The following is a 26,420-nucleotide window of genomic DNA, read 5'->3' as shown; positions in this document are numbered from 1 at the left end:
TGTGTGTGTGTGTGTGTGTGTGTAGTATAAGTATAGTATAGTATAGTATAAGTGTGAGCAGGCTGTACTGTGTGTGTGTGTGTGTGTGTGTAGTATAAGTATAGTATAGTATAAGTGTGAGCAGGCTGTGCTGTGTGTGTGTGTGTGTGTAGTATAAGTATAGTATAGTATAATGTGAGCAGTGTACTGTGGTGTGGTGTGTGTAGTATAAGTATAGTATAGTATAAGTGTGAGCAGGCTGTACTGTGTGTGTGTGTGTAGTATAAGTATAGTATAGTATAAGTGTGAGCAGGCTGTGCTGTGTGTGTGTATATGTGCACATACAGTATAAGTGTGAGCAGGCTGTACTGTGTGTGTGTGTATATGTGCACATACAGTATAAGTGTGAGCAGGCTGTACTGTGTGTGTGTGTGTAGTATAAGTATAGTACAGTATAAGTGTGAGCAGGCTGTGCTGTGTGTGTGTGTGTAGTATAAGTATAGTACAGTATAAGTGTGAGCAGGCTGTGCTGTGTGTGTGTGTAGTATAGTATAGTACAGTATAAGTGTGAGCAGGCTGTGCTGTGTGTGTGTGTGTAGTATAAGTATAGTACAGTATAAGTGTGAGCAGGCTGTGCTGTGTGTTGTTCTGCAGCTCAGAGATGATGGGGGACCCGGAGCTGGTTGCTGTGATCAGCCCAGAGGAGCTGGGACCCCTCGTCTCCCAGGAGGCCCTGGACCAGCTCCAGAACAAATACGTGCACAGCGTCCGGGTGAGAGCGCAGAGCCTGTGTGTGTGTGTGTGTGTGTGTGTGTGCGCGCGTGCGTGCGTGTGTGTGCGTGCCTGTATCTGTGTGTGTGTGTGTGTGTGCGTGTGCATGTGTGTGTCTGTGTGTGTGTGTGTGTGTGTGCGTGCGTGCGTGCGTGTATCTGTGTGCGTGCGTGCGTGCGTGTGTGTGTGCGCGCGTGTATGTGTGTGTGTCCACATATGTGTGTGGGTGCTAATATTTGATACAACAGCTGTGTTTCTGTGCTGTAGAACAGTGTGTCAGAGTGGGTGTGTTTGCTGTGTCTCTGTGCTGTAGAACAGTGTGTCAGAGTGGGTGTGTTTGCTGTGTCTCTGTGCTGTAGAACAGTGTGTTAGAGTGGTTGTGTTTGCTGTGTTTCTGTGCTGTAGAACAGTGTGTCAGAGTGGGTGTGTTTGCTGTGTTTCTGCAGTAGAACAGTGTGTCAGAGTGGGTGTGTTGGCTGTGTCTCTGCAGTAGAACAGTGTGTTAGAGTGGCTGTGTTTGCTGTGTTTCTGTGCTGTAGAACGGTGTGTTAGAATGGTTGTGTTTGCTGTGTTTCTGTGCTGTAGAACAGTGTGTCGGAATGGATGCAGAAAGCTCTGGAGGTGGAGCAAACGGACTGGCAGAGAGATCAGGAGCCCGACATCGACCACGAGGGTTTCTACCACACCAGCCTGCCCACTATCATTACACAGGTATACAGACACACACACTTTATATACAGGTGCACCGTCACCATACAAATTTGCAACCTTCCAATATGAGCAACTATTCCCTTTACTTAAAGACTCACCTGAGCTTGTAACCCATACATATTAATTACGTATATACATATAGGTTTTTATGTATGTAATCAGTACATTGGTTACTTACCAATACCCGGTATGCATAGACATGTACCTATACACGCAAACCAAGCAGGGTTGCCAGATGATCGCTTTTCGACCCGAACGTCTGGTTTACAAATTGTGTGTGATGCGTCTGGGTCACGTGATCACATTTAGGGTGTGTTAGATGCATCAGGGTCATGTGATCGCGTTTCGGGTGTGTTAGATGTGCCAGGGTCATGTGATCACGTTTCGGGTGTGTTAGATGTGCCAGGGTCATGTGATCGCGTTTCGGGTGTGTTAGATGTGCCAGGGTCATGTGATCGCGTTTCGGGTGTGTTAGATGTGCCAGGGTCATGTGATCACGTTTCGGGTGTGTTAGATGTGCCAGGGTCATGTGATCGCGTTTCGGGTGTGTTAGATGTGCCAGGGTCATGTGATCGCGTTTCGGGTGTGTTAGATGTGCCAGGGTCATGTGATGGCGTTTCGGGTGTGTTAGACGCATCAGGGTCATGTGATCACGTTTCGGGTGTGTTAGATGTGCCAGGGTCATGTGATCACGTTTCGGGTGTGTTAGACATATCAGGGTCATGTGATCACGTTTCGGGTGTGTTAGATGTGCCAGGGTCATGTGATGGCGTTTCGGGTGTGTTAGATGTGCCAGGGTCATGTGATCGCGTTCCGGGTGTGTTAGATGTGCCAGGGTCATGTGATCGCGTTTCGGGTGTGTTAGATGTGCCAGGGTCATGTGATCGCGTTTCGGGTGTGTTAGATGTGCCAGGGTCACGTGATCACGTTTCGGGTGTGTTAGATGCATCAGGGTCATGTGATCGCGTTTCGGGTGTGTTAGATGTGCCAGGGTCATGTGATCACGTTTCGGGTGTGTTAGACGCATCAGGGTCATGTCATCGCGTTTCGGGTGTGTTAGATGCTGGAGGAGAACGCTCGGGTGTGTTAGATGTGCCAGGGTCATGTGATCACGTTTCGGGTGTGTTAGATGTGCCAGGGTCATGTGATGGCGTTTCGGGTGTGTTAGATGTGCCAGGGTCAGGTGATGGCGTTTCGGGTGTGTTAGATGTGCCAGGGTCATGTGATCGCGTTCCGGGTGTGTTAGATGTGCCAGGGTCATGTGATGGCGTTTCGGGTGTGTTAGATGTGCCAGGGTCAGGTGATGGCGTTTCGGGTGTGTTAGATGTGCCAGGGTCATGTGATCGCGTTTCGGGTGTGTTAGATGTGCCAGGGTCATGTGATCGCGTTTCGGGTGTTAGATGCTGGAGGAGAACGCTCGGGTGGCCCTGATGATCAGCGACTCTCTGCGGGATCAGACCATCCAGATGGGCCTGTACGAGCTGGAGAGCTTCCTCAACAGGTACGCAGCAGAGGCGTGTGTGTGTGTGTGTGTGTGTGTGTGTGCGCGCGCCTCTGTCTGTCTCTGCCACTGTCACACTCTCCCTTCTCTGTCAGCCACTTTCTCCTTCAGGGAAGGGCATCAAACGAAATTCCCATGGGGCCACAGTGTTTGTGGGTTTTTGTGGTTTCCTGTCAATCAGCTGCCGGTTAAGGCCTTGAGAACAAGGCGTGTGGATTCCTTGGTCGGTCAGTGAGTTAAATTAACCACTGGTGCCGAGAACACCCCCAAAAACCAGCAGAGCCCGCAGTCCTCCTGGACTGCAGTTTGACACTCGTGCTCTAAGGAATAAGTTCAATGCTTTTCTGTGATATTTTCCTTTTGGTTTACACGCACTATAGTTTTAGCTTGTCCACCAGCTAGATGAAGCACCTTTTGAGGTTATTTCATATAGTAATTATAGATGAAGCACCTGCCATGGTAGTCTGTGGAACCCCATGGAACCGCTTGGTGGATATTTTGTGAAATGTTGTACATTGATAGAAGACAGGCTAAGGTATCCAGTTACCAAGTTTGGGGTCAGTTCATCCACGATTGTAGTGCCACCAACAGGCCAAAGTTGATGCTGGATTTTTTGCCCGTGGCTTTTTAACCGTTTGACCTAGAGTCGTGATTCTTTTTCCTCTATGATCCACTACGGTTCGTTCTCTGTGATCAGAGGTCTTTGTATGGCAAGCCATAATCCAAAATGGAATGAAATATGAAACGTTTATCATAGAAAGAAGAACCATTACCCAGGTTCCTTAAAAAAAAAAATGACCGACCCAAAGTACGACTAAGCTGGAGACCAGGACTGAAATCTCGTGTCTGCGACGCCTTCCTCCAGAGTTTGTGTTTTTCCCTGGCGCTCTGACCCTGCCCTCTCTGCCCTCCGTGCCAGGTTTCGGGAGGCCCTGGTGGAGTTTGGGAAGGAGCACCGCAAGGATCGCAACAGCAACAGATTCTACCTCCACTACCTGCTTGCTGCCGTCAGCAACTGCATTGTCCTGAAGTGAGTCTGTGTGTGTTTGTGTGTGTGTGTGGATATGTGTAAATATTTATGTCTCTTAGATTTGAGTCTAAGTTTGACTAAGTTAGTCTATTTTTTTAAGTTGAAGTTGAAACTTCTAATATTTTTTTACAGCCCTAATAAGGGCTTTTCACACTTGAAAATGTTAACCCACCTGAGACTAACTTTTTGGTGAGGATTACTATTCACGCACAGGAGCACATTTTCTGTTCGTATGTGTATTTTTATATACAGACACACGCACATACAGAGCCCTCCATAATGTTTAGAACAATATTTTTGTTCTTGATTTGGCTCTGTTCTGCACAATCTTTGACTTGTAATCCAACAATTCACGTGTGGTTAAAGTGCAGATTCTCTCCTTGTATTAAAGGGTATTTACATTACATTACAGGCATTTAGCAAACGCTCTTATCCAGAGCGACTTACATTGTATCCAGTTACACAGCTGGACATATACTGAAGCAATGCAGGTTAAGTACCTTGCTCAAGGGTACAACGGCAGTGTCCTACCCGGGGAATCGAACCTGCGACCTGTCGGTTGCAAGACCAGCTCCTTGAGAACAAATTCACAAATGAGCACTTTTCACACACACCCTCCCTCCCTCCCTCCCTCCCTCCTCCCTCCTCCCTCCCTCCCTCCCTCCTCCCTCCTCCCTCCCTCCCTCCCTCCTACCTCCTCCCTCCCAGGAGCTCCACGGAGAGCCTGCAGCAGCAGCGGAGCGCGTGCCCGGCGGCCCAGCTCCCGCGCACCCCGCCGGGGCCGCTGGCGGCGCTGGACCGGGCGGTGCGGAAGGCGTGCCGGCTGGCGGTGGACGAGCTGCAGCAGGACCTGCAGCCCGCCACGCTGCGGCTGCTGGCCCGGTCCTGGCTGGCCAGCGAGGAGGGCACCCGGGCGCTCTGCGGCGTGCTGGAGCGCCACTGCGAGCTGTACGCCCGGGCGCGGCCCCCCTGCCAGCAGGTCAGCCCCGCCCCCCTCTCTCCCCCGCCCCCCTCCGCTGACACCTAGGGCCCAGCTTTCGGGTTCTCACCGGATGTAATGTCGCCCCCCTGCTGACATCCATGATTTTCTCTCAAAAGTTTCTCCCCATTGGACTCCATTCATTTTTGACAGCAAAAATAAAATGCTTCCACTCAAATATTGATGTTAGCTGTGTGCATTATATTAGGAAGAAATATCACGTTTTTCCGAGGTAAAATATATTTTTTCCTACCACACAGACAAAGGTATTGATTTTTTATTTATTTAATTTATTTTAGCCAATGTCTGCACTGTCCTCGTTGTACACGTGACGCAGGCACGTGACCAAGGACACAACTGAGCATGTCTGTTGAGCGAAAAAAAAAAACGGTACTTCCTGGTTCTGATGCGCTCCCCATAGGAGACTACTTTTATAGGAGTCGCTGTCTCTACATAGTATAGACTCTAAGGCTGACACCCATCTACACCCCCCCCCCCCCACGTGTTACACACCGAGCTCCCTGTGCCCGCAGCTCCTGCAGGAGGAGTGCGAGTGGGTGGTGGTGGTGGAGTACGCGCGGGCGCTCATGCAGAAGAAGATGGTGTGCCGGGGGGCGGAGGAGAGGAGCCTGCTCGCCCAGCGCATGATCCAGGACACGCAGCAGCTCAGGGAGCTCTTCCAGGGGGCGGTGCGTTTGCCCTGACCCCGCCTACAGGCCATAACCACTCCCACATACTGCTCTGCCCACAGGCCATAACCACGCCCACATACTGCCCGGCCCACATGCCATAACCACTCCCCCACATACTGCCCGGCCCACAGGCCATAACCACGCCCACATACTGCCCCGCCCACAGGCCATAACCACGCCCACATACTGCCTTGCCCACAGGCCATAACCACGCCCACATACTGCCCGGCCCACAGGCCATAACCACGCCCACATACTGCCCGGCCCACATGCCATAACCACTCCCCCACATACTGCCCGGCCCACAGGCCATAACCACGCCCACATACTGCCCCGCCCACAGGCCATAACCACGCCCACATACTGCCTCGCCCACAGGCCATAACCACGCCCACATACTGCCCCGCCCACAGGCCATAACCACACGCACAGACCATAAACCTGCCCGCATACTGCCCGGCCCACAGGCCATAACCACGCCCACATACTGCCCCGCCCACAGGCCATAACCACACGCACAGACCATAAACCTGCCCACATATTGCCCCAGCAAACATACCTTACATGTGTGTATGTGTGTGCGTGTGTGTGTGTAGGAGGGAGAGGGGGCCGTGGATGGTGTTAACCCAACAGCCCTTCTGCCTGTCCTGGCGGACTTCATCCGGCTGAAGGACCCCAGCATGCTGACACTGGAAGTGTCGGGGCTAGTGGCCAAGTACCCCGATATTAGGTAATTACCCAGCATCCCACACTGGGCAGATTCCCTTTGTTACACCAAACACTGCCTCCCTCTATCACAGTATATCAGACTCCATACCAGGGTATGATCACCACCTCACACATGATAATGTGAGTGTAACCAGCACCTGGTTTAAAAAAAAACTCCAATATACCTCACTTCAGATCAATACCAAACAACGTATGCCACAGTGTGTGTGTGTCAAACTCCAGTCCAGGAGGGCTGCAGTGCCTGCAGGTATTTGTAGTTTCACAGCCTGTTGATTTTTTAGCTGACTTTAATGAATCACTTGGTGGCACTGTGGCCCTCTGAGACTGGCATTAGACACCCCAGGTCTAAACCATCCCATTCAGTTTTACAAGTCTGGCTGTTGAAGCCTTAATCCAGGGCTTTAGATATTGAAGATTGTTGCCTGCTGTTCATCCCTGAGTGTGTATGTCTGTCTGTCTGTCCGTTTGTCTGTCAGTGAGGAGCACGTCTCCGCCCTGCTGGACGTGAGGGGGGACGTCCCGCGGGAGGTGAGGGCGTCCGTGCTGCACATGCTCGAGCAGAGCGCCCCGCCCCTGCCGCCCGGGTACCGCCCAGTGTTCTCCGACATCCTGGTTCCTCTTCCCAGCATGCCTTTCTGCCTGTCTACCGCCAAGTGCACCTGAACATGTCCCGCACCCCCCTCCCCTCCCCACCCCACTCCAGTCACTCTCACCCCCTCCCACACAGGGCTTGTTTACAGAAGCATCTAGGGCTAAAAGAGACTGTGCAGGTCTAATGCTGGCAGCCATTTTACTTCAGCACTGCAGGATTGGGAGTAGCAATGGGATTTAACCCTTTGAAGAGTAGGTGTTCTAGAATGTTTTTCAAAATTCTTATTGTCAGTGTCCTAGAACTTCATTGCTTTCAATTACCAGTAGTGATTATGACATCAGCATTAGAATACTGAGAACATTCCAATGGCATATTTGTGATCTTACACCTTAAAGTGTATCGTGGGGGAAACATACACTGAACTACAGAGTATGTTGACCTCAGAGAAGCAGGAGTACGATGACATTATGGAAAACATGTACACACATGAATATGACTGTAATGATAACAAGGATTTTTAAAGTAATGAATATGAATCATCAACCAACAACATGTAATAAATATAGCAGTTATAAAGTTGGGTAAAGTAATCAGAGTTATCTTAAGGATGTGCAACATATTGCAAGTCATAAGGATGTTCAATGTAATGAGAGTTCTAAGAATTTGTTCTAAATACGGTTATAGGGTACAGGAAGTCTGTGGTCTTCTGTAATATTCTGATCCACTCCCTTTTCCCACTAATGTGTACATTTGTTGGTGATACACTACTGTACAATAAATTTATCAATTATACAGTTGTCTTTTAAAAAATGTTTTATCTGAAATGATTGAGTGATGCCTCAAAGCATTGTCCACCCTGACCTTTCACTTTGGTGACATCACAAGACTTCTGTAACTGGTGAACCTTGACCTTAAAGGTGTCATAATATCAGCATGTCTCAAGACCATCTTTTCAACATTTCATCTGAAGAGAAACTCCACCAAAAACCTGTTGGATACAACTTTATTAAATTACGTATTGTTTGAAGTTTGATTAGCATTTTCCATTTCTGTGATACTTGTATGTCTCAGACTAAGAATGAAGGAAAACACGCCAAATCCACCGGTCGCTCACACCCTGGAGCCACGCCCCCTCTCCGCGCCCTTGCTCGGGTGACCGGCGGCGGCTGCAGGCGAGCGTAATTACCCGCGCTCCCTGCAGCGGCTTTTACAGTTCCCACGGCAACCGGCAACTAAAGAACCCTGTCCTAACGTAGCCAAGCGCGGGGGTGGGCGGGTGGGTTGTAAGGAGATAAATGAAGGCCAGGGGAGGGGGAGAGGGAGGGGGGGTGGAATGTGGTGCTGATCCAGGGGAGAGGGGAGGGGGGAGAGTGGGGGGGGTGGCTCTTAGGAATCGGTGAGCTGCGTGCTGGGAACGTAGATCTTCTCTCCGGGTTTGAAGGCGGGCATCCCCAGGTACGGGCAGCTGGCACAGCGGAAGGCGTCGCCCAGGTAACACTGCGGGACGGGTACAGGCACAGGGCTAACACTCAGACAGCGAACAGTCTTCATCCAATAGGGTTTCACAGGTTACAAGGATTTTTTTTTTTTTTTTTTTAATGTGAGAGTTAAGGGGAAAACAACCCACCATCACAATCAGCTAGTGACATAGCCCTGACTCCATAGGGCTCAATAGCCTGTGCTAAAATCTGTTGTGCATTATGGTTTGGGATATGCATGCATCTGCAAACAGGAGGGCACTGGTAATGCTCGGTGATATTAAGCCGTTATGGATCAAAATCACATTCAGTTAATTTAGAGCAGTGGGTGGAGCTGAGGGTGGAGGGGGTGACGGGGTGGGGGCTACTCACACTTCCACAGGCGGATTTGGGCTGACTGCTCTTCTTAGACGCATTTTTCTCATCCAGCTCCTCAGCAAGGCCACACGTGCTTGGATGGAGAGAGAGTAACGTTATTCTCCTGCTACACACACCTCTATCACTGCAGCTACAGCGACCGACGCATACGGAATTACTCTACGTACGTGATGATGTCACAATGCCCCCCCACACACACACACGCTCTCTCGTCTCTCTCACCAGTTCTTGCAGGCTTTCTTCTTTTTGCCGGCGCTGTCTCCGCACTTTGCTTTGAGCGATTCGGGCTTGGGCTTCACGAGGTCGTCGGCGTCCAGGAGGGCGTCCGAGTCTATCAGGTCCTGCCGGGCGGGAGGGAGGGAGGGAGGGAGAGGGGCTTCACGAGGGCCGTCGAATCGAACCGCCGCTCTTAATTCCGCTTGTTCCCTCAGCAGGTGCATGCATGCGTGCAAACGGGCACACTCACCACTTCCTCGTCCTCGATGTCATTGGCTGACAGGGTCCACAGGGAGGCGGCGCCGGGGTCCAGAGCCGGTTTCTCCACTGAGAGAAACAACCGAGGGAGAGGGGAGAGAAAGAAAGACGAGGGGAGGAAATTAAGCTATGAGAGAGGGCTGCAGAAGGAGGGATGAGAAAGGAGGAGAGGAGAGCAGCGCGCACCTGGTTTGGGGGTCTTCTTGGCGAAGGAGATCTTCAGCTGGGTGGAGGAGCCCACCTCGTAGCTGGGCTTGGACCCGGACATGCGCACCCTGCAGAGGGAGTTCCCCTGGTACCCCGTCGCCTCCCGCAGCGACTCCAGCTCCTCCGGGCTCAGGGGTCCCGAGCTCACCTTGGGGAGGAGACGCGCTCGTCAGCCTGCGGCGCCCCCTAGAGGCGGGAGTCACTGGAGTGCCGACTAGGGCAAAGTCGCGGAACTCACCTCCGTCACGGACACCAGACCGGACAGCTTCAGGGCCGACGTCAGCTTCTGCGGCGTCCTCACCTTGCTGTCCTCACTGCCTGAGAGCAGAGGTCGGGGGTCAAAGGTCAGATTCAAGGTCACACAGAATAACCGCCAATGTTTAAAAAAAAAAAAAAAAAAAACATGTACAAGTCTGCATTCGCCACAGGGACCATGTAGCAGTCTTGACTGACTTCCCTTGTCCTCCCTGCCTACCTGTGACTGGCTCCTCCAGGAGCACTTTTCCGCCGGGCTTGGTCACTTTGGCCATCTCTGCTAGCGCGTCCAAGCTGTGGACCACGCAGCTGCCGGCAATCAGCCCCGACAGAACCCAGTCGAAGCTGGACGGCTTGTGAGAGGCTGGGAGGGGGAATAATCACTGCTTCAGTTTATCAAATTGAGCTATTTATACAAGCTACCCCTTTCCCCCTCAAACACACAGCACTGCTCCCTCCTTTTCATAGGTACACAGCCCCAGCCCCGCCCCCATCCCCATGAGACATGCATAGCTCCACCCCCTTCCCTCAGTGAAACTCACAGAGATGTAGTCTCTCCATGTTCTCCACAGAAACCTGGCCTGTGCTCCCCACTGCAGCTCCCAGGCTCTCTGCGAGCTCCTTCAGTGCTTCTGGCTGGCAGGGCAGGGACCAGACCAGCATCACCTTCTGCCCCTCTTGCACACCAAGGTTCGCCATCGCCTCTGAACACACACACACACACACACACAAACAGAAAATATTACTCCTGTGTTAAACGTTCTCATCCACAAAACTGTTGCCTCGGAGGTGAAACAAGTCGAGAATTATTTCAGGCTTGTGAACTACGCAAAACAGATGGTACGCATCTTCACGTTTATTGACGTAATCGCATCCTGTCCATTGTATGGTTCCATTATGTTATCCAATCCAATAACAATACATGTTTTGTAAAAATACTCAGCAATATGGCCTCCGGTACACCTGCCAGGGACTGTCAGGATTCCACTGAGCCGGTCAAACGGTAACTGCAGAGCTTCCGCAGCACCACAGGTCGGGTGGGGACCGTTCTGTGTCTGACTGAATGACCTTTTTCATGCGCGTAACATTTTAGTTAAGAGTTCGGCATAGTTATTTTACGTTTGCCAACTGCCTACACGACTGGGTCGCCACAGTTAACTTGTATTTCTGAAACCAATGAAAAACATAAAGCATTTTATGGCTCGTTATATCTTCACAGACGTCTGCACATTTTGAGCACAAACGCGAACGTGTTAACCTGGCTAGCTACACAACAAAAGTAACTCGCGTCAGTTTATATGACGTTATCTCGATAGAGAGAAAACTGGCACACACGCAAGTAATCACATAACACGTGCTAAACGGTGTCGTTCTAGTTAACAGTAACTGGGCTGTTGTGTATAGTATTCAGCCTTACCTTACCGGATTCTGTACTTTGCTTTTATTTGTTCACAACAAGAGAACACTTCTAACTTTACAATAGGACCAATTCAATGTGACGCAGATAAGCGCAATCGGCGTGAGCTCACACTTACCAACGTGACTGTTATCACAAAACCCAAATGGAACGTGGCAGAACGGATTGTATTACACAAGGTTTAATAAAGAAACGGTTCGATAACGCGTCGAACTCCAATACTCGATAGATAAACGCTCGCCTTGACTTCCCACAGTCGTGAACTTAACAACACTGACGACGATGTTATTAAAAGACGCTTCCTTGTGAAACTCGTCGCAGGGTAGTGACGTAGCCAACGAAGTCGTTGTGCAGTAGCAGCTGGATATGGCGGCACTGCTCAGAGGGCTACGTGCTGGGAGGGTCCTACGGGCTCTTGGCAGCGGTGAGCTGGACTTATGTCGTTGGATCAGTCTGTCTAAACTTTTCGTCTCTGAGTCACCGTGCTACCCCATGATGGTGCAAGCTAAATAATTAATGTAACTTTGAAAAATAGCAAGCTAACTGTATGTGGGGCAAGGTGATTGCGAAGGACGGCACAGCTGTCCAGCATTACAGTAACGGTAAAACTTATAACGAACAATTGGACGAGTTATCTTTGCTATTCACAAACTATGTTTTCATGACATGCGATGATAACGTTGATTCGTGGAATGTACGCAAAGGAAGGAGATTGTCCCTTGTTCATATCTTTACAACGCACCGTTTTCACTGATTTGTTGTTTTTAAGTTTCCCTGTCATTTGCAGTCACGTTAATGTATCTGAAATCAGAATGTATTACCTCCGCCCACACCACTGACTACAAAATGTTGCTTTCTGTTTACTTCAAATATAAATATAAATGTTTGTAAAAATGTATTATTCAGTTTTCCCCCGCTCACCCGCAGGCTTAACTTTCTCGCTAAGGTATAGCCTAATAGTTCTAATGAGTAAGGTTTTTAAGTGCATGCATATCACAAAGTCTTAGCAGTTGGGTTTAAACGGAATTGCAAAGGCATCTGATAATTTTATATTGGGCGAATAATGACTTATAAAATAACGCTCATTACATAAGTTCCTCTGTGGCCCCGCCTCCAGGAATGGTCACGCCCCAGTGCAGCCGCGTGCAGCGCGGCTTCCGTCAGGCTGCCCGACTGAGGTTGCAGGACGAGTCCAAATCAGACCAACTAACCACCGCTGCATCTTCCTCATCCTCCTCCTCTTCCTCACCCTCTGTGGCTCACCAGGCTCAGTCATCAGAGCAGGAAACAGCATCCGCACAGAAAGCATCGGCACCTGAACAAACCATGCCCGAATCTGTGTCTGCACCGACACCTGAGGTGGAGGCAACTGCCCCCACACCTGAGGTGGAGGCTTCTGTTTCTGCACCTGTGCAAGACGTGCCGGAATCAGCTCCCAGTCCTGCGTCTACACCTGCGCAGGAGTTATCCGAGTCTGCATCTGGTCTGGAGGCATCTGCGCATACGCCCGAGTCAGAGGCATCTGGGCAGGAAGTGTCCGAGTCTGCACCTGAGGATGAGGGATCTTCATCTGAGGATGAGGCGTCTGCCCCTGAGAAAGAGGCATCTGCTCAAGCTGCACCTGAGGAAGAGGCGTCTGCGCAGGCAGCGTCTCCGCCTGAGCTGGAAACATCTGCGCAGGCAGCGTCTGCGTCTGCGCCTGAGCTGGAAACACCTGCGCAGGCAGCGTCTGCGTCTGCGCCTGAGCTGGAAACACCTGCGCAGGCGGAGTCTGCGTCTGCGCCTGAGCTGGAAACACCTGCGCAGGCGGAGTCTGCGTCTGAGCAGGAGGCTCCGGAGCCCGACCCCAGGTCAGCACCCAGCTAACTTACCTCTAACGTTCTCGCAAGGCTGCCGCAACATTGTGTTAACATCACAGCAGCCTGTCATGTACTCTGTGAGAGTCGGCGGTCGCCGCAGACGGGCGTTTAAGAGGGCCCGGGCTGGTGTAAACGCCCCTGTGCCACTGTCCTCTGCGGCGCCGCGTGCGCTAACCCGGCGGTAACCAACCCTGTTCCTGGAGGTCTGCCGTCCTGCCGGCTTTCACTCCCAACCCTAACGGAGCGCACCTCATTCAACAGCTGCTAATTAGCAGGTGTGCCAAATTAGGGTTGGAGTGAAAGTCTGCAGGACCGCACAGCTCCAGGCACAGGATCGGTCGCCGCAGCTGTAACCCTAACCGGCTTCTCCGCTTGCGCAGCGGCGCAGACGAGGGCGGGGAGGAGGAGGGCGACGGCTACGAGACGGAGGAGGAGCTCCGGGCGCGAATCCTCGCCACGGCGCTGGACTTCGTCCCGCAGCACGGCTGGTCGGCCGAGGCCATCGCCGCCGCCGCGCAGGTGAGTCCGCCCCCGCCGGCCGCGCGGGCAGTGGGAATACCGCCACGCGGACCTACTGCCGCGTTGATAATCCGGACAGATTACGGATTGCAGACAACATGACACTGCAGCGCAGGCTAATGTAATATAGCATTACCGAGTGGTGCGTCTGCACAGTGCCTGGTGAAAAATAACGGCAGGCAGGGGGTGTGGGGGTTTTACACACCCCCCGCACGGGACGTGTGGACGTCCCGTGCGGGATGGCGGGTTGCGTTTATCGCGAGCGCGTCTCGCTCCCTCTCTCCCACGCGACAGGCCGTGGGTCTGTCTTCGGCGGCTTCCGGAATGTTCACCAACGGGGCGGGAGACTTGGTGCTGCACTTCATCTCCGACGGCAACGCCCAGCTGGCCAAGATTCTGGCTGAACATCACAACCAGGTCCAGCTGGGCCAGGCAGAGTGAGTAACTGCTTACACACTCACACACACTGCATAGACAAGCACCACATGCACGTACTCACACACACTGCATAGACAAGCACCACATGCACGTACTCACACACCATGGACACACATGCACGCACACACGTACACAGAGTGACACATAACACCTTCTACTGCAGCACTAGTATATGCAAGTGGTGCAAAGTCCCGGGGTCACAAAGTAAAATTCCTGCCGAGTGTTTCTTCCACCCATGGACTCAACCAACTGATTTCACTAATTAGGTCTACCTCCTGGCTGAAGAATTGTGCTAATTAGAATATTCAGGAAATTCTTGGAAAAAAAAAAATACTGCAGAGGACTTTTACTTTCTGAACCTAGATTTTCCACCTCTGGTATCTGTAGCCATTTTCTTTTACAGTGACCCTAAATTCCCGAGTGTTCTAGAATGATCCCTGCTTCTCCGTTGAGGATTACCGCACGGCCCCCACACACCCATTTGTAACGTGATGCGCAGTAACTGACGCTGCTGACAGCACGCAGGCTTTGGCTGAGGTGGCGGCGTCCTCTCCATTTCAGACCGAAGGAAACGGCGGAGTTCCTGCGATACGCCGTCGAGGCCCGCCTGAGGATGCTCATCCCCCACATCGACACCTGGCCACAGGTGAACTTCACATCCTCTGTGCTCAAAGCTGCTCACAGCTATTTCCGACATAATGTGGCTTAAAATGTTAAATAATCCCTCTGAACATGAAAAGCACGTAATTAAGAAAATGAACAGCTTGCTAAAATTCAGGGAATGCAGTTGTGGTTGGAACAAAAACCAGAATATACAGAGGTTCCCCAGGATCGAGTTTCAGTACCTAGGTCTTGCATCACCCCTGGTTACAGGAAAACTGCACCTGGATACAGAAATCACTTCAATTACACCTGACAGTCTCACAACACACATGGTCATAGTTAAGTATTGTAAAATAAAATACGGTGTCTTGCTGGCTCTGCAGATACTCAGTTAGCATGTGTGCTTCCTCTGTCTGTAAATTCTGATTCAGTTTGAATTCAAACTCACGCTGTTGATACAATGGCAGATGCCACAGCTGTCCTCTTTGTCCTCTTCCCCTCTCTCTCTGTAGGCCATGAGCATCCTGCTGCTTCCTCATAACATCCCTGACAGCCTGAAGCACCTCTCCACCCTGATAGACGACATCTGGTACTACGCTGGGGACCGCTCCACAGACGTGAGGAATACGCATCACTTCCTCTTCACCTCCGCACCGTCAGGCCTCCGCTCCCTCTCTTTTCCTCTTTTCCTAACCTTCCTCCCACCTCACGTTTGCACTGTTCCACACTCTCTCCTTCTCCTTCCGCCTCTCCTTCACTCTCTCAGATTGTAATCTGTGACTTGGCTGCATTGTTCTGGTGTGTAAAGCTGTGGTGTGTTACGCCCCCTGCCCCCTCCCCCTCAGATGAACTGGTACACGCGCCGCGCGGCTCTGACCGGGGTCTACAACACCACCGAGCTGGTGATGCTGCAGGACTCCTCCCCCGACTTCCAGGACACCTGGGTCTTCCTCGACAAACGCATCCAGGACATCGTCAACATGGCCAACACGGCCAAGCAGGTACCCTCTCGCCCGTGTGCGTGCGTCGCCCCTCACCTGGTTTTATTCGCTGGCTTGGGTCCTCTTCACTGCACCAGCCAATCCGCACTCTCCTCTGTGAACTACCTGTGTTTGTAGCGCAGCATGTAGTGCCCTCTAATGGTGTGTATAGTTTTGTGGGTAATGTAGTTCTTCTGGAATGTTGTGGTCTCTGTGTCGTGTAAGGGAAGTAGGATTTAGTCAAGGTGTAAGGTGTGGCAGCGCTGAATGCAGCCCTGCCCAGGCTACTATGAATTATTCATTATTAACAGGTTACCCCTCTGAAAATTTTAATTGACCTTCAATTAAAAATTGCCAGCAGAGAGCAAAAGAGACTAGTAAGCTTGGCGTTACCCCTCTAACTTCACTGTGACAGCAAAAAGTGAATACAAGGTACAGTGCCAAGATACAACAAACACAACCAAGGAAACGCTGACAAACAAAATAAAATGTTTTGGCTCTTCTCCAAAACTTCACTTAAAAACTCTACAAAAAATTCTTCAGCTGTCATAAATACTTCACCTAGCAGGAATTGAGGATGCTGACCCAGCACTGAACAGGGTCAGTTTCATTTATTCCAAGGACAGGCTTATTTAAGATCTGCCAAATCTGCTATCAGTAGAAAATAACTGCATTGTCAAGAACAGAGCTATGGACAATGTTATTATTTAGCCTCTTCTGAGGACAAAAAAAACCAAATATCTTTGGAGGTAATTCAGCTCACCTATTGAATAGCTTAAATTAAAAATGGTAGATGTGATCCTGCCTTTGAAAATAGAGCTGGTATTTGTAAATAATAATGAAGTCCACTGTATATTGACTGTCTCTATTTTTAGACAAAGAGTATCACTGCCATCTGAAGGCCATTCATGACACAGACATCAGGTGTGGCCTAGAAAATGCATTTTTTGGAAGCCTCAACCAATTACTTATATGGGAAGTTAAATGTTCAATTGATATTTTCAATCAAACATAACATTATTATTTTATTTTCTGGACATTCACATATGAACAAAATTAAAATGGTAGCAGTAACCTGGTCATGGTGGGCACTCCTTATCCAAATAGTTTGTGTTCTGGTTTTTCTCTAGAGAGATGATAAAACCTTCCAGTCAGGGAAATCGCCTGGACGCCTAACATTTGTTCATATGTGAGGGCCTCAGAGTGAATTTTCATTGCATAAGGAATTCCCTACGGGAGAGAGAAACAGGCTGACCAAGTCAGGTCTGACAGGATTGACGATTTTGTAACAATATAACATTGTGTGGACCATGATCAAATAACCTGTATGGAAACATATTGTCTCTCTTGTATGTTGTATTTAAAAGCTAAGTAACTGACAGTAGTGTTGCAATTAATGTCATGTAAACCCTGAGTGTATGTTTGTTTGTCCTGCAGGTGCAGGCCACCGGTGAAGCAGTGGTGCAGGGAATCATGGGAGCTGCAGTCACGGTGGGTGTCGAGACTCAGAGCACCTCCTGATTGGCTGTCAGGATGAGTTTTCAGGTTGATATCTCTCTCTCCCCTGCTCACCCTCTATCTCCTTTCTGTCTCTCCCCTTCTCAGCTGTCGAACCTCGCAGGCATGAACCAGCGGAGATGAAGTGAGGGAACACGCCTGACCCGTCGCCCCACTAAACCGACCTCTGCACCCCCCAGACTGCCCCACCCAATGTCCGTCTGTCTGTCTGTCTGACAGGGCTCGTCACTCGAGCGATCCTGTGCTCACAAAAGCAGCTGACACGCCTGTAGGGGATGAGATGCTGTTCCAGGGGCATGTGGCTGTTTCACCCAGGCAAGGCGATGTCTCTTTCACGGGCGACAGTGCCGAACGTACAGCCCCTCTCTGATCTCCAGACTGAGTCAAGAGCCCATGCGGTTCCAGAACCAGAACCAGAACACCTCCACTTCTTCCTTAACGCAAACGGCGAGAACAAGAGCAAGCACTGTGCTTGAAACTTTTTTGTGTGGCAGTTTTTTGCCTTTCTCTATAAAAAGCATGGCAATAAAGAATACTATATATCCTCAGTTATGTGCTGTGGCTGCTCTCCTTCTTCAACATTTATGTCCTGACACAATTACCAGAGAGGAAACGCACAAATTTAGACTGACTTAATGTGTCTAACATTGTATGCATACTGGGCAAAAGGGTTTATTACTATCCCCACATTTACTTAGGTTGAAATAAAATTATTACTCTCGCTGGGGTAGTATTATATAAACTTTGAGATAAAAACTTTTGAAATATCACAACTGAAAAATGTATGACCTTTTCATAAAGATAGATTTAATGACGTGAAGAAATTAATGAGCTCACCGGCCTTACAGACGGCGGTAATGCCCTGGTTTGTTAATATAATGTGAAATTAAAGATACTATATCCTGAAAAAGATAACGTACTTGCATGTTGTACGCACAGTGACATTGTGAAACTGGTTACCAGAACTCTTCAGCATTCCCTGAGTCGGACTACCGGAACTTAAAGAATTTAAGAACTGCATCTTGGTTGAAATACACCTCTTAAGTTGTTCATGACCTCTGACGGAATACATTTTGCTAGTGTTTCCGGTTCACTGTTGTTGGATTGCGTTTGTGTGGAGTTGTAACTGGATATAGCTTTCCCCTAAATATTTATTTTCTGTTATTTTCTCGCATTCTTGCTCAGTCAACCCTATGCTATGCCGTACGCAAATCAGCCGACGGTGAAAATCACGGAGCTGACGGACGAGAATGTTAAATTTGTGATAGAGAACACCGACTTGGCGTGAGTGCACTTGTTCTATTGGCTAGTTCGCGAGCGTGTTAGCTTCCCGATGTCCCAAAAGTACCGATTCATAAACAACGGACTACCTACACGTTTTTTGATGCCAAGGCTGTAATTAATTGGGAAGCTGGTAGCATAGACAGCTTTCATTCGTCGGGCATATTGCATGTTATATATGTTGCGTGCGTTGATGGTAAGTGTGTTTCATGTGTGTCGTTATTATTGTTGCAGGGTGGCGAATTCCATCCGGCGCGTCTTCATGTCAGAAGTGGCAACAATTGGTAAGAAGTGTTTTTAGGATACTATATTAGATTAAATGTATACATTTAACTTGACAGTGAATATAGTTTAAAGTTGTATGCGACTGACGCAGTTGCCTATCAGTTATTATTTACTTGTCAATCCATCAGCTAATATCGGTATATTGTGGTCTGACTTGTAGCGATAGACTGGATTCAGATCGACGCAAATTCCTCAGTCCTCCACGATGAGTTCATCGCTCACAGAGTCGGTAGGTACTTGGGCTTCGCGTGTTTCCCGTTCGACCTCAAACAACTAGCTTTACTTGAACAACTATTGTTTACGTCTGCTTTAAATCAGTTACCGTAATATGCGCAACGACCTCTTTAATGTTATGGACATGACTCTGGTCGTAGGTCTGGTCCCTTTAACCAGCGATGACATCGTTGACAAGATGCAGTATTCCAGGGTAAGGCCTTTTCTCATAACCATAATAATGTCAGCTGGAATGATAGGGCTGCTATGAATTTATCTGGATTGTGATTGGTTTGTCATGGTTATTGTGTGTCCTTATCTTTGACACACACACTCTTCCCCTCCATCTCTTTCTCAGGACTGCACGTGTGATGATTTCTGTCCAGAATGTTCTGTGGAACTGACGCTGGATGTTCGCTGCACTGAAGACCAGACGCGTCACGTGACTTCCCGAGATCTCCTGTCCAACAACCCCCGAGTCATCCCTGTGAGTGTGTGCTCACATTCAGGCTTTCTCTCGTACGCACACACGCGCATGCTTTTCAGCACACATGCTTGTGCTGGTTCGCGTACATACGCCCTTTTAAATGCTCTCTCAGTGATGGGTATACTCGCATGCGGAATTGTAATTTGCCCTCTTTGTGTGTCTGGTGTGACCACCAGGTTACCTCCAGGAGTCGGGACAACGACCCCAATGACTATGTGGAACAGGACGGTGAGCCTCCCTTCATCAGGAGAACACGCACACACACACACAAAAACACACACACACACACACACAGAGGGGACCGGCAGTGTTGCACATCAGCCTAAGCATGACGTAATATTTTACTGTCCTCTCTCTTCGCCTCCATCTCCCCTTCCCTCTTTGTAACCCCCCAACCTCCTCCATTGCTCATTTCTCTATGTCTGCTCCACCCTCTCCTCCTTCTCCCCTTCCTCCTTCAGACATCTTGCTGGTGAAGCTGCGTAAGGGGCAGGAGCTGCGTCTCCGAGCGTACGCCAAGAAGGGCTTCGGCAAGGAGCACGCCAAGTGGAACCCCACCGCGGGGGTGTCCTTCGAGTACGACCCCGACAACGCCCTCCGACACACGGTCTACCCCCGCCCGGAGGAATGGTACGCTCCGTCAGCAATGGTCGAGGGAGAGTAGGACTGCGCCAAGTGCAAATGTTGGGGGAGATGGGGTTGGTTGGAGGGATCATTGTACATCTCTATGCTCGTTACCCCCGCTTTCTTGCTCTTGCTGAGGTTGCGCCCCCCCGTCTCTTTCAGGCCGAAGAGCGAGTACTCGGAGATCGAGGAAGACGAGGTGCAGGCGCCCTACGACCCCAACGGCAAGCCAGAGAGGTGCGTCCCCACGACTTTTTTAAATTTTTTAGCTCTGCTTCCTGTTAGCTGTTGCTATCGGTAATGGAGTCACAGAACCCTCTCAGAATGAACCAAATGAAGCAGAGCCAGAGACGGCTCCGACAGCAACAGTCCGACAGTCGCCTCCTCCCTACTGTAGTATTAAGACATGCTGGTGAGGATATTGAGGAAGGTGATAATGATGAGGAGGATGAAGGTGTTCCCGGCCCCTGCAGGTTCTATTACAACGTGGAGTCGTGCGGCTCGCTGCGGCCTGAGACCATCGTCATGTCGGCGCTGGCCGTGCTCAAGAAGAAGCTGAGCGACCTGCAGACCCAGCTGAGCCACGAGATCCAGAGCGACGTGCTCACCATCAACTGAGCCAGCACTGACCCAGTACTGACACAGCTCCTACACCATCTACACCGTCAACTGAGCCAGTACTGACACAGCTCCTACACCACCAACTGAGCCAGTACTGACACACAGCTCCTACATCATCAACTGAGCCAGTACTGACACACAGCTCCTACACCACCAACTGAGCCAGTACTGACACACAGCTCCTACATCATCAACTGAGCCAGTACTGACACACAGCTCCTACACCATCAACTGAGCCAGCACTGACCCAGTGCTGACACACAGCTCTTATACCATCTACACCATCAACTGAGCCAGCACTGACCCAGTACTGACACACAGCTCCTACACCATCAACTGAGCCAGCACTGACCCAGTACTGACATGCAGCTCCTACACCATCAACTGAGCTGTGACCCAATACTGTCTTACTTTTCACGCCCTCACTGGCCTCCCTGTCCTGATGTACTGAGATGCAGGTCAATCAGATGTTCTCGTGTGGATTATTTGGACGGTTAATCCTACTCTCTCATCATATCAGCTTGTTTAAAGTGCTCAGTGAAGCTCAGCAGCCTTAATCCAGAAACACTCCTGTTTTAAGTGCTGAGGCACTCGCATGCGTTTGGACAATGGCAGGGCCGCCCAAAAATTAAACCAAGCTCACCTCATACCATCACCGACCATCCTTTAGTTTCACCTAATGCCATTGTGCTGTTCAGCCAATGGAAGCCTGGTTGGTGCGTTCTCGCGGTGGGGCTGGGAGATCAGTAGAAAGGTGGATTTTTTTTCCTGTACATTATTTGAACTGTTTGAATGATTCAATCTGGTTTAGAAAATGAGATCTGGTTATGTACCCCCTGTTTTATACAAAATAAAAGTGTTTGTCCTGTTAAAGGTGTGTGGGGTTCTCGGTGATGTATGGGGGCAGGGGCTATTTGTACTGAGTGGGCAGAGCTGGGAGGTGACCACACCCTTCTCACAGCAGGAGCCGAGGTCCAGCCCTGGAGTACGCAGTGACGGTTAGGGCTGCACGGAGAAGGCACGGCTTTGCTCTGGCTGTTGTCCTGCAGGTCAACTGGTTTCCAGCAGAGGGTGGTAAAGAGCCAGAGGTGGTCCTCACTTTCAGCTGTGGCCCTTTCAGTGGTGACCAGAAAGCGAGGCTTCCTGAACTCCTGTGTGGGTTTAGCAGCCACGCGCCATCAGTCACTGACATATCTATCTAGCCAATAAAAAGACTGCTCTCAGTGACAGAGCGCTATAATTCACTCGAAATACTGACTCGGTTTACTGTAGAACTCAGGGGCTGCAGGTTCAAATCTGTACCCTTGATCAAGGAGCCCTGATCTGCTTCAGTAAAATAAGACACTACAAATGTGTATTGTGCAAACACGGAAACTGTCTGCTAAGCAAATAAATAAGGCACTGGCAGCCCCGCCCATTTGTGGGAATGTGGTGTTTCGCTCGGCCATAATTGCGTGCCCGTAATCCGCTCCCAAGGGACCGCATCTCAGCCTTCAGCCGCCAGATTTAACTACGCTCCCGAGAAACGGAAATGGAGGACGCCGTGCACCCCAAACAGGCATAGTGCAGAGAGAACAGGGACCAAAACGGGCTGTTTCACTCGCAGTCACAAACGAATTACTCTATATGTTCATCAGAGAAACATCAACTTCTGAGTAGTTTCACGCAGAAGAAACGCATTTCTCTGAAGTGAATGTACTGGCATTCATTGTAGTGAACAGGACTGGATTATATTTTCCTGGAATGGATCGATCTGAATCAACTTTAAAATGTAAGCAACATAAATAATGGATCCAACCCAAAATCATTAGTTTGCCCCTAAACAGAGAAGGCTTGTTATTGTGGAATACTCATAGAGTTCTGGAAGGCTCTTTCGACTGTTTTCCTCACTCAGTCAGCAGCCACAAAGATCAGCACATTGCGCAAGGCCTTCCTTTCCTGACATGAAGGTAAAGACGGGTCCGTTAACCGTGAAATGCTCAGGCCTGGTCAAACGTCACTTACGTAATGTCAGATCAGGCTAATCCATGCCCTGTAGAAAGTAATAGTCTCTAGCTTCATCGCACACTTCAAGCGGCCCGTCGCCGATTTCTGAGACTATGTGCAATGTTTTTTTCTCTCTCCCAAAAGACGCCCAAAAATGTCTGTTCGTTATAGTTCAAAGCTTATCGCAAAGAAAAGCAGAAGTTGGCCGTTCGTTTACGTGGGGAAAGCCCATTCTAAAATTACATAGTGTTTCAGAGAAAATACTGCAAGAAAGTAGCCTACTGTATAGGACTATAGAATGTTGCAGTAGCTGTAGCACAATGAGTGATATAATGATTTAAATATTTTACAGAAGTGTAACTATGCTAGTATGCTACTCTGTTATGTATGCAATATAGGCACTCAAAACATAAACAGTAATGAAATTTCCTTTAGTGCTTCAGAGGTCATATCATTAGGCTACTATTCATGTATTACTTGCTTTAATAATTGAGAAATGAATATAGTTACACTACGTCTTTCTGCATTGTTTTGCTAACAGGACAACTTTCCCCGATTTCTTATCTCCAGTTGCTGTTCGTCAACTCGAGAACATTTCCTGCACTTGGGAACTGAGTTTGAGATTCCTTTTTTAGTATCCTGAGCTCAGACTAGGCAGTTTGTATTTGAATGAAAATATTTCGCGTGAGGCTTGTTACTTGAATGCACTTTGGAATTCAAATCGAACTCTTCTCTCCCTGACGCACAGTCTCAACCGTCGTAGTCAGTCTTGGAGATTAATTGTGGGAATGAATACACGCTTTGTTATCCGAGAGGTCGCTCGTTTTATTTCAATATAAAGGAGAGGATTGGACAAGACTGTGCAGTTACGAGGCTATTTATTAAATTTCCTCCTGCATATTTTTTGTTTCCCGGTTTTAATAACGATCACAATTTCTGTGGTACAAACGATGCCAGAAATTACATAGTTAAAAACTATCACAGTCCACAAAGAGGCGATGCGTGAGCACGTAAGGGGCGGGACGCAGGCGCAGCGCAAGCAACAACGTGATCCATCAGCTGCGGCGCCGTGTCAACTGTTCCAACACAATCCGGTCCGCCCCGCGAGCCCTGAACCGCTACATGCGTATTATCCATCACACACTGCTCCTCCACCGGATATCGGAGACCGCCGATCGCTCCTGCAATGAAGAAAGGCGCCATGAATTAACCACACCATAGAAACCTCAAGAAATCCCCCCAAAACACAGCCAGGTACATTACTTTTATCTCCATGTCTTTCCTATTTTTTCTGTGATCGTTTTGATATGCGCTGTATAGTTTTTCCATTCAATCGGGCTGTTCATTGTCTACGAGCCGATTTCACACCACTCATAAATGACCACATGTTGATAACGAGCCGTCTATATAGCTTAGTATATGTAGGCTGCACATGTATTCATATGTGTTTGATCCGTAATCGCATTTTTCTTTTTTGGCGACTGCGGCAAATCTGCCGCTCGGGTACGTGCCCTGCCGGTGATCAACCCGCAAATGGTCTCATTTTCCCATTTTCACAGCAATGTGTTGGGAGTAGTGGATGGCCAAATGTAGCCCGAGGCCCGAGTCGGACAGGGACCGACGGAGAACGGGTCTCAAGGCAAAACTGGTCTGACAGATCTCGCGATCCATTAAACCAATTAATCAACCCAGATCCCGAGTGTTATGTGCACGCACCACTGCGTGCGATACCACTGCAAACGTCAAACCTGTCAGTTGCACAGGTTAGCAGTTCAGAGACCCTCGCGCGACTGGGGTCTCTTTTGCTGGTTATATTGCTTTCCGGAAAGTGGCCACGTGTAGATGGAATTTCGGAAAGCCAGTGGGAGCAGTGATTTACGCTGCTAAAGTCCCTAGCTAACAGATAAAACCAGCAAAGCCTTGTGAAATGCCATCAGATCTAACTTTCCTCCAATCTGTGACTGCATTTGTAAAGAAAATACAACCCTGAGGTTAGTACCCCCTTAGCACCCACATGAAAGTAATGTCCAAAGTCATAAGCTGGTGAGTGTGGGGCTGCTTGCCTTCTGTGTGAGCTGTGTGTCCACCTTGTCTCTGCCTGCCATGTATACTGTTCTTATCGGCTTGCAGTCCTTTCAGGCAAGGGGTTCCCAGACTGGGGTCTGGGGACCCCCAGGCATCCACGCGTCTCCGAGCGTACGCCAAGAAGGGCTTCGGCAAGGAGCACGCCAAGTGGAACCCCACCGCGGGGGTGTCCTTCGAGTACGACCCCGACAACGCCCTCCGACACACGGTCTACCCCCGCCCGGAGGAATGGTACGCTCCGTCAGCAATGGTCGAGGGAGAGTAGGACTGCGCCAAGTGCAAATGTGGGGGGAGATGGGGTTGGTTGATGGGATCATTGTACATCTCTATGCTCGTTACCCCCGCTCTCTTGCTCTTGCTGAGGTCGCGCCCTCCCGTCTCTTTCAGGCCGAAGAGCGAGTACTCGGAGATCGAGGAAGACGAGGTGCAGGCGCCCTACGACCCCAACGGCAAGCCAGAGAGGTGCGTCCCCACGGCTTATTTTCTTTCTTCGCTCTGCTTCCTGTTAGCTGTTGCTATCGGTAATGGAGTCACAGAACCCTCTCAGAATGAACCGAATGAAGCAGAGCCAGAGACGGCTCCGACAGCAACAGTCCGACAGTCGCCGCCTATGTACTGTAGTATTAAGACATGCTGGTGAGGATGTTGATGATGGTGATAATGATGAGGATGATGATGAAGGTGTTCCCGGCCCCTGCAGGTTCTATTACAACGTGGAGTCGTGTGGCTCGCTGCGGCCCGAGACCATCGTCATGTCGGCGCTGGCCGTGCTCAAGAAGAAGCTGAGCGACCTGCAGACCCAGCTGAGCCATGAGATCCAGAGCGACGTGCTCACCATCAACTGAGCCAGCACTGACCCAGTACTGACACAGCTCCTACACCATCTACACCATCAACTGAGCCAGTGCTGACACACAGCTCCTACACCATCAACTGAGCCAGTGCTGACACACAGCTCCGACATCATCAACTGAGCCAGCACTGACCCAGTACTGACACACAGCTCCTACACCATCAACTGAGCCAGTACTGACACACAGCTCCTCCACCATCTACACCATCAACTGAGCCAGCACTGACCCAGTACTGACACACAGCTCCTACACCATCAACTGAGCCAGTACTGACCCAGTGCTGACACGCAGCTCCTACACCCTCAACTGAGCCAGCACTTACCCAGTACTGACACACAGCTCCTACACCATCAACTGAGCTATGACCCAATACTGTCTTACTTTTCACACCCTCACTGGCCTCCCTGTGCTGATGTACTGAGCTGCAGGTCAATCAGATGTTCTCATGTGTGGATTATTTGGACGGTTAATCCTACTCTCTCATCATATCAGCTCGTTTAAAGTGCTCAGTGAAGCTCAGCAGCCTTAATCCAGAAACACTCCTGTTTTAAGTGCTGAGGCACTCCCATGCGTTTGGACAATGGCAGGGCCGCCCAAAAATTAAACCAAGCTCACCTCATACCATCACAGACCATCCTTTAGTTTCACCTAATGCCATTGTGCTGTTCAGCCAATGGAAGCCTGGTTGGTGCGTTCTCACGGTGGGGCTGGGAGATCAGTAGAAAGGTGGATTTTTTTTCCTGTGCATTATTTGAACTGTTTGAATGATTCAATCTGGTTTAGAAAATGAGATCTGGTTATGTACCCACTGTTTTATACAAAATAAAAATGTTTGTCCTGTTAAAGGTGTGTGGGGTTCTCAGTGATATATGGG

General features: G+C 49.8%; 5 protein-coding genes and 1 long non-coding RNA gene across 14 annotated transcripts in view; 4 read left to right on the top strand and 2 right to left on the bottom strand.

Moving 5' to 3' along the window:
• Positions 1-7,776, top strand: part of exoc3l1 (exocyst complex component 3-like 1) — a 14,482-nt gene extending 6,706 nt beyond the window's left edge. The window contains exons 5-12 of the mRNA XM_064312922.1: positions 634-751; positions 1,336-1,461; positions 2,862-2,962; positions 3,882-3,992; positions 4,701-4,971; positions 5,505-5,660; positions 6,260-6,393; positions 6,869-7,776. Of these exons, the coding sequence (XP_064168992.1) occupies positions 634-751; positions 1,336-1,461; positions 2,862-2,962; positions 3,882-3,992; positions 4,701-4,971; positions 5,505-5,660; positions 6,260-6,393; positions 6,869-7,055 (1,204 nt within the window). The 3' untranslated portion in view covers positions 7,056-7,776. The remainder of the gene's footprint in view (positions 1-633; positions 752-1,335; positions 1,462-2,861; positions 2,963-3,881; positions 3,993-4,700; positions 4,972-5,504; positions 5,661-6,259; positions 6,394-6,868) is intronic.
• A 465-nt stretch (positions 7,777-8,241) lies between these two features.
• ciapin1 (cytokine induced apoptosis inhibitor 1) lies at positions 8,242-11,453 on the bottom strand. Of its 2 annotated transcripts, none has more exons than XM_064312930.1 (9): positions 11,194-11,297; positions 10,319-10,480; positions 9,997-10,140; positions 9,760-9,839; positions 9,501-9,669; positions 9,307-9,383; positions 9,063-9,181; positions 8,835-8,913; positions 8,242-8,481 (listed from the first exon to the last, which is right to left on the bottom strand). In XM_064312930.1, the coding sequence occupies exons 2-9, from the start codon at positions 10,473-10,475 to the stop codon at positions 8,371-8,373; spliced, it is 936 nt and encodes a 311-aa protein (XP_064169000.1). In that variant the 5' UTR covers positions 10,476-10,480; positions 11,194-11,297; the 3' UTR covers positions 8,242-8,370. The 2 variants fall into 2 exon arrangements, with proteins under 2 accessions (XP_064169000.1, XP_064168999.1); XM_064312929.1 differs by lacking the exon at positions 11,194-11,297 and adding an exon at positions 11,312-11,453 and having other exon boundaries at positions 8,245-8,481.
• A 25-nt stretch (positions 11,454-11,478) lies between these two features.
• Positions 11,479-17,658, top strand: LOC135242043 (ubiquinone biosynthesis protein COQ9-B, mitochondrial-like). 3 transcript variants are annotated; one of them, XM_064312925.1, is made up of 10 exons: positions 11,479-11,617; positions 12,311-12,907; positions 12,992-13,043; positions 13,433-13,571; positions 13,866-14,008; positions 14,571-14,655; positions 15,125-15,229; positions 15,458-15,613; positions 17,030-17,083; positions 17,198-17,658. In XM_064312925.1, the coding sequence occupies exons 1-10, from the start codon at positions 11,560-11,562 to the stop codon at positions 17,231-17,233; spliced, it is 1,425 nt and encodes a 474-aa protein (XP_064168995.1). In that variant the 5' UTR covers positions 11,479-11,559; the 3' UTR covers positions 17,234-17,658. The 3 variants fall into 3 exon arrangements, with proteins under 3 accessions (XP_064168995.1, XP_064168993.1, XP_064168994.1); XM_064312923.1 differs by having other exon boundaries at positions 12,311-13,043; positions 17,198-17,234; positions 17,330-17,658; XM_064312924.1 differs by lacking the exon at positions 11,479-11,617 and adding an exon at positions 11,642-11,795 and having other exon boundaries at positions 12,311-13,043.
• Positions 17,659-18,176: 518 nt separating this feature from the next.
• polr2c (RNA polymerase II subunit C) lies at positions 18,177-21,494 on the top strand. 6 transcript variants are annotated; one of them, XR_010326204.1, is made up of 10 exons: positions 18,177-18,394; positions 18,626-18,675; positions 18,837-18,905; positions 19,051-19,103; positions 19,248-19,376; positions 19,553-19,604; positions 19,838-20,006; positions 20,163-20,237; positions 20,474-20,692; positions 20,832-21,494. XR_010326204.1 is itself a non-coding variant. In XM_064312935.1 (10 exons), the coding sequence occupies exons 1-9, from the start codon at positions 18,309-18,311 to the stop codon at positions 20,616-20,618; spliced, it is 828 nt and encodes a 275-aa protein (XP_064169005.1). In that variant the 5' UTR covers positions 18,177-18,308; the 3' UTR covers positions 20,619-20,645; positions 20,895-21,494. The 6 variants fall into 6 exon arrangements, 5 of the variants coding, with proteins under 5 accessions (XP_064169005.1, XP_064169004.1, XP_064169003.1 ...); XM_064312935.1 differs by having other exon boundaries at positions 20,474-20,645; positions 20,895-21,494; XM_064312934.1 differs by having other exon boundaries at positions 20,474-20,645; positions 20,836-21,494.
• LOC135242048 (uncharacterized) lies at positions 20,524-25,988 on the bottom strand. The gene is made up of 4 exons (XR_010326205.1): positions 25,832-25,988; positions 25,642-25,792; positions 20,832-20,945; positions 20,524-20,648 (listed from the first exon to the last, which is right to left on the bottom strand). It is a non-coding gene; the product is annotated as an uncharacterized LOC135242048 (long non-coding RNA).
• Positions 24,631-26,391, top strand: LOC135242602 (DNA-directed RNA polymerase II subunit RPB3-like). Its single transcript, XM_064313752.1, has 5 exons — positions 24,631-24,650; positions 24,738-24,923; positions 25,080-25,154; positions 25,393-25,564; positions 25,646-26,391. The coding sequence occupies exons 1-4, from the start codon at positions 24,631-24,633 to the stop codon at positions 25,535-25,537; spliced, it is 426 nt and encodes a 141-aa protein (XP_064169822.1). The 3' UTR covers positions 25,538-25,564; positions 25,646-26,391.
• The last annotated feature ends 29 nt before the right edge of the window (positions 26,392-26,420 follow it).

This window comes from Anguilla rostrata, chromosome 16, assembly GCF_018555375.3.
Source record: "Anguilla rostrata isolate EN2019 chromosome 16, ASM1855537v3, whole genome shotgun sequence".
Taxonomy (NCBI): domain Eukaryota; kingdom Metazoa; phylum Chordata; class Actinopteri; order Anguilliformes; family Anguillidae; genus Anguilla; species Anguilla rostrata.
Note: the sequence above shows the minus strand (reverse complement) of the source record. Positions and strands in the feature narration are given on the sequence as shown.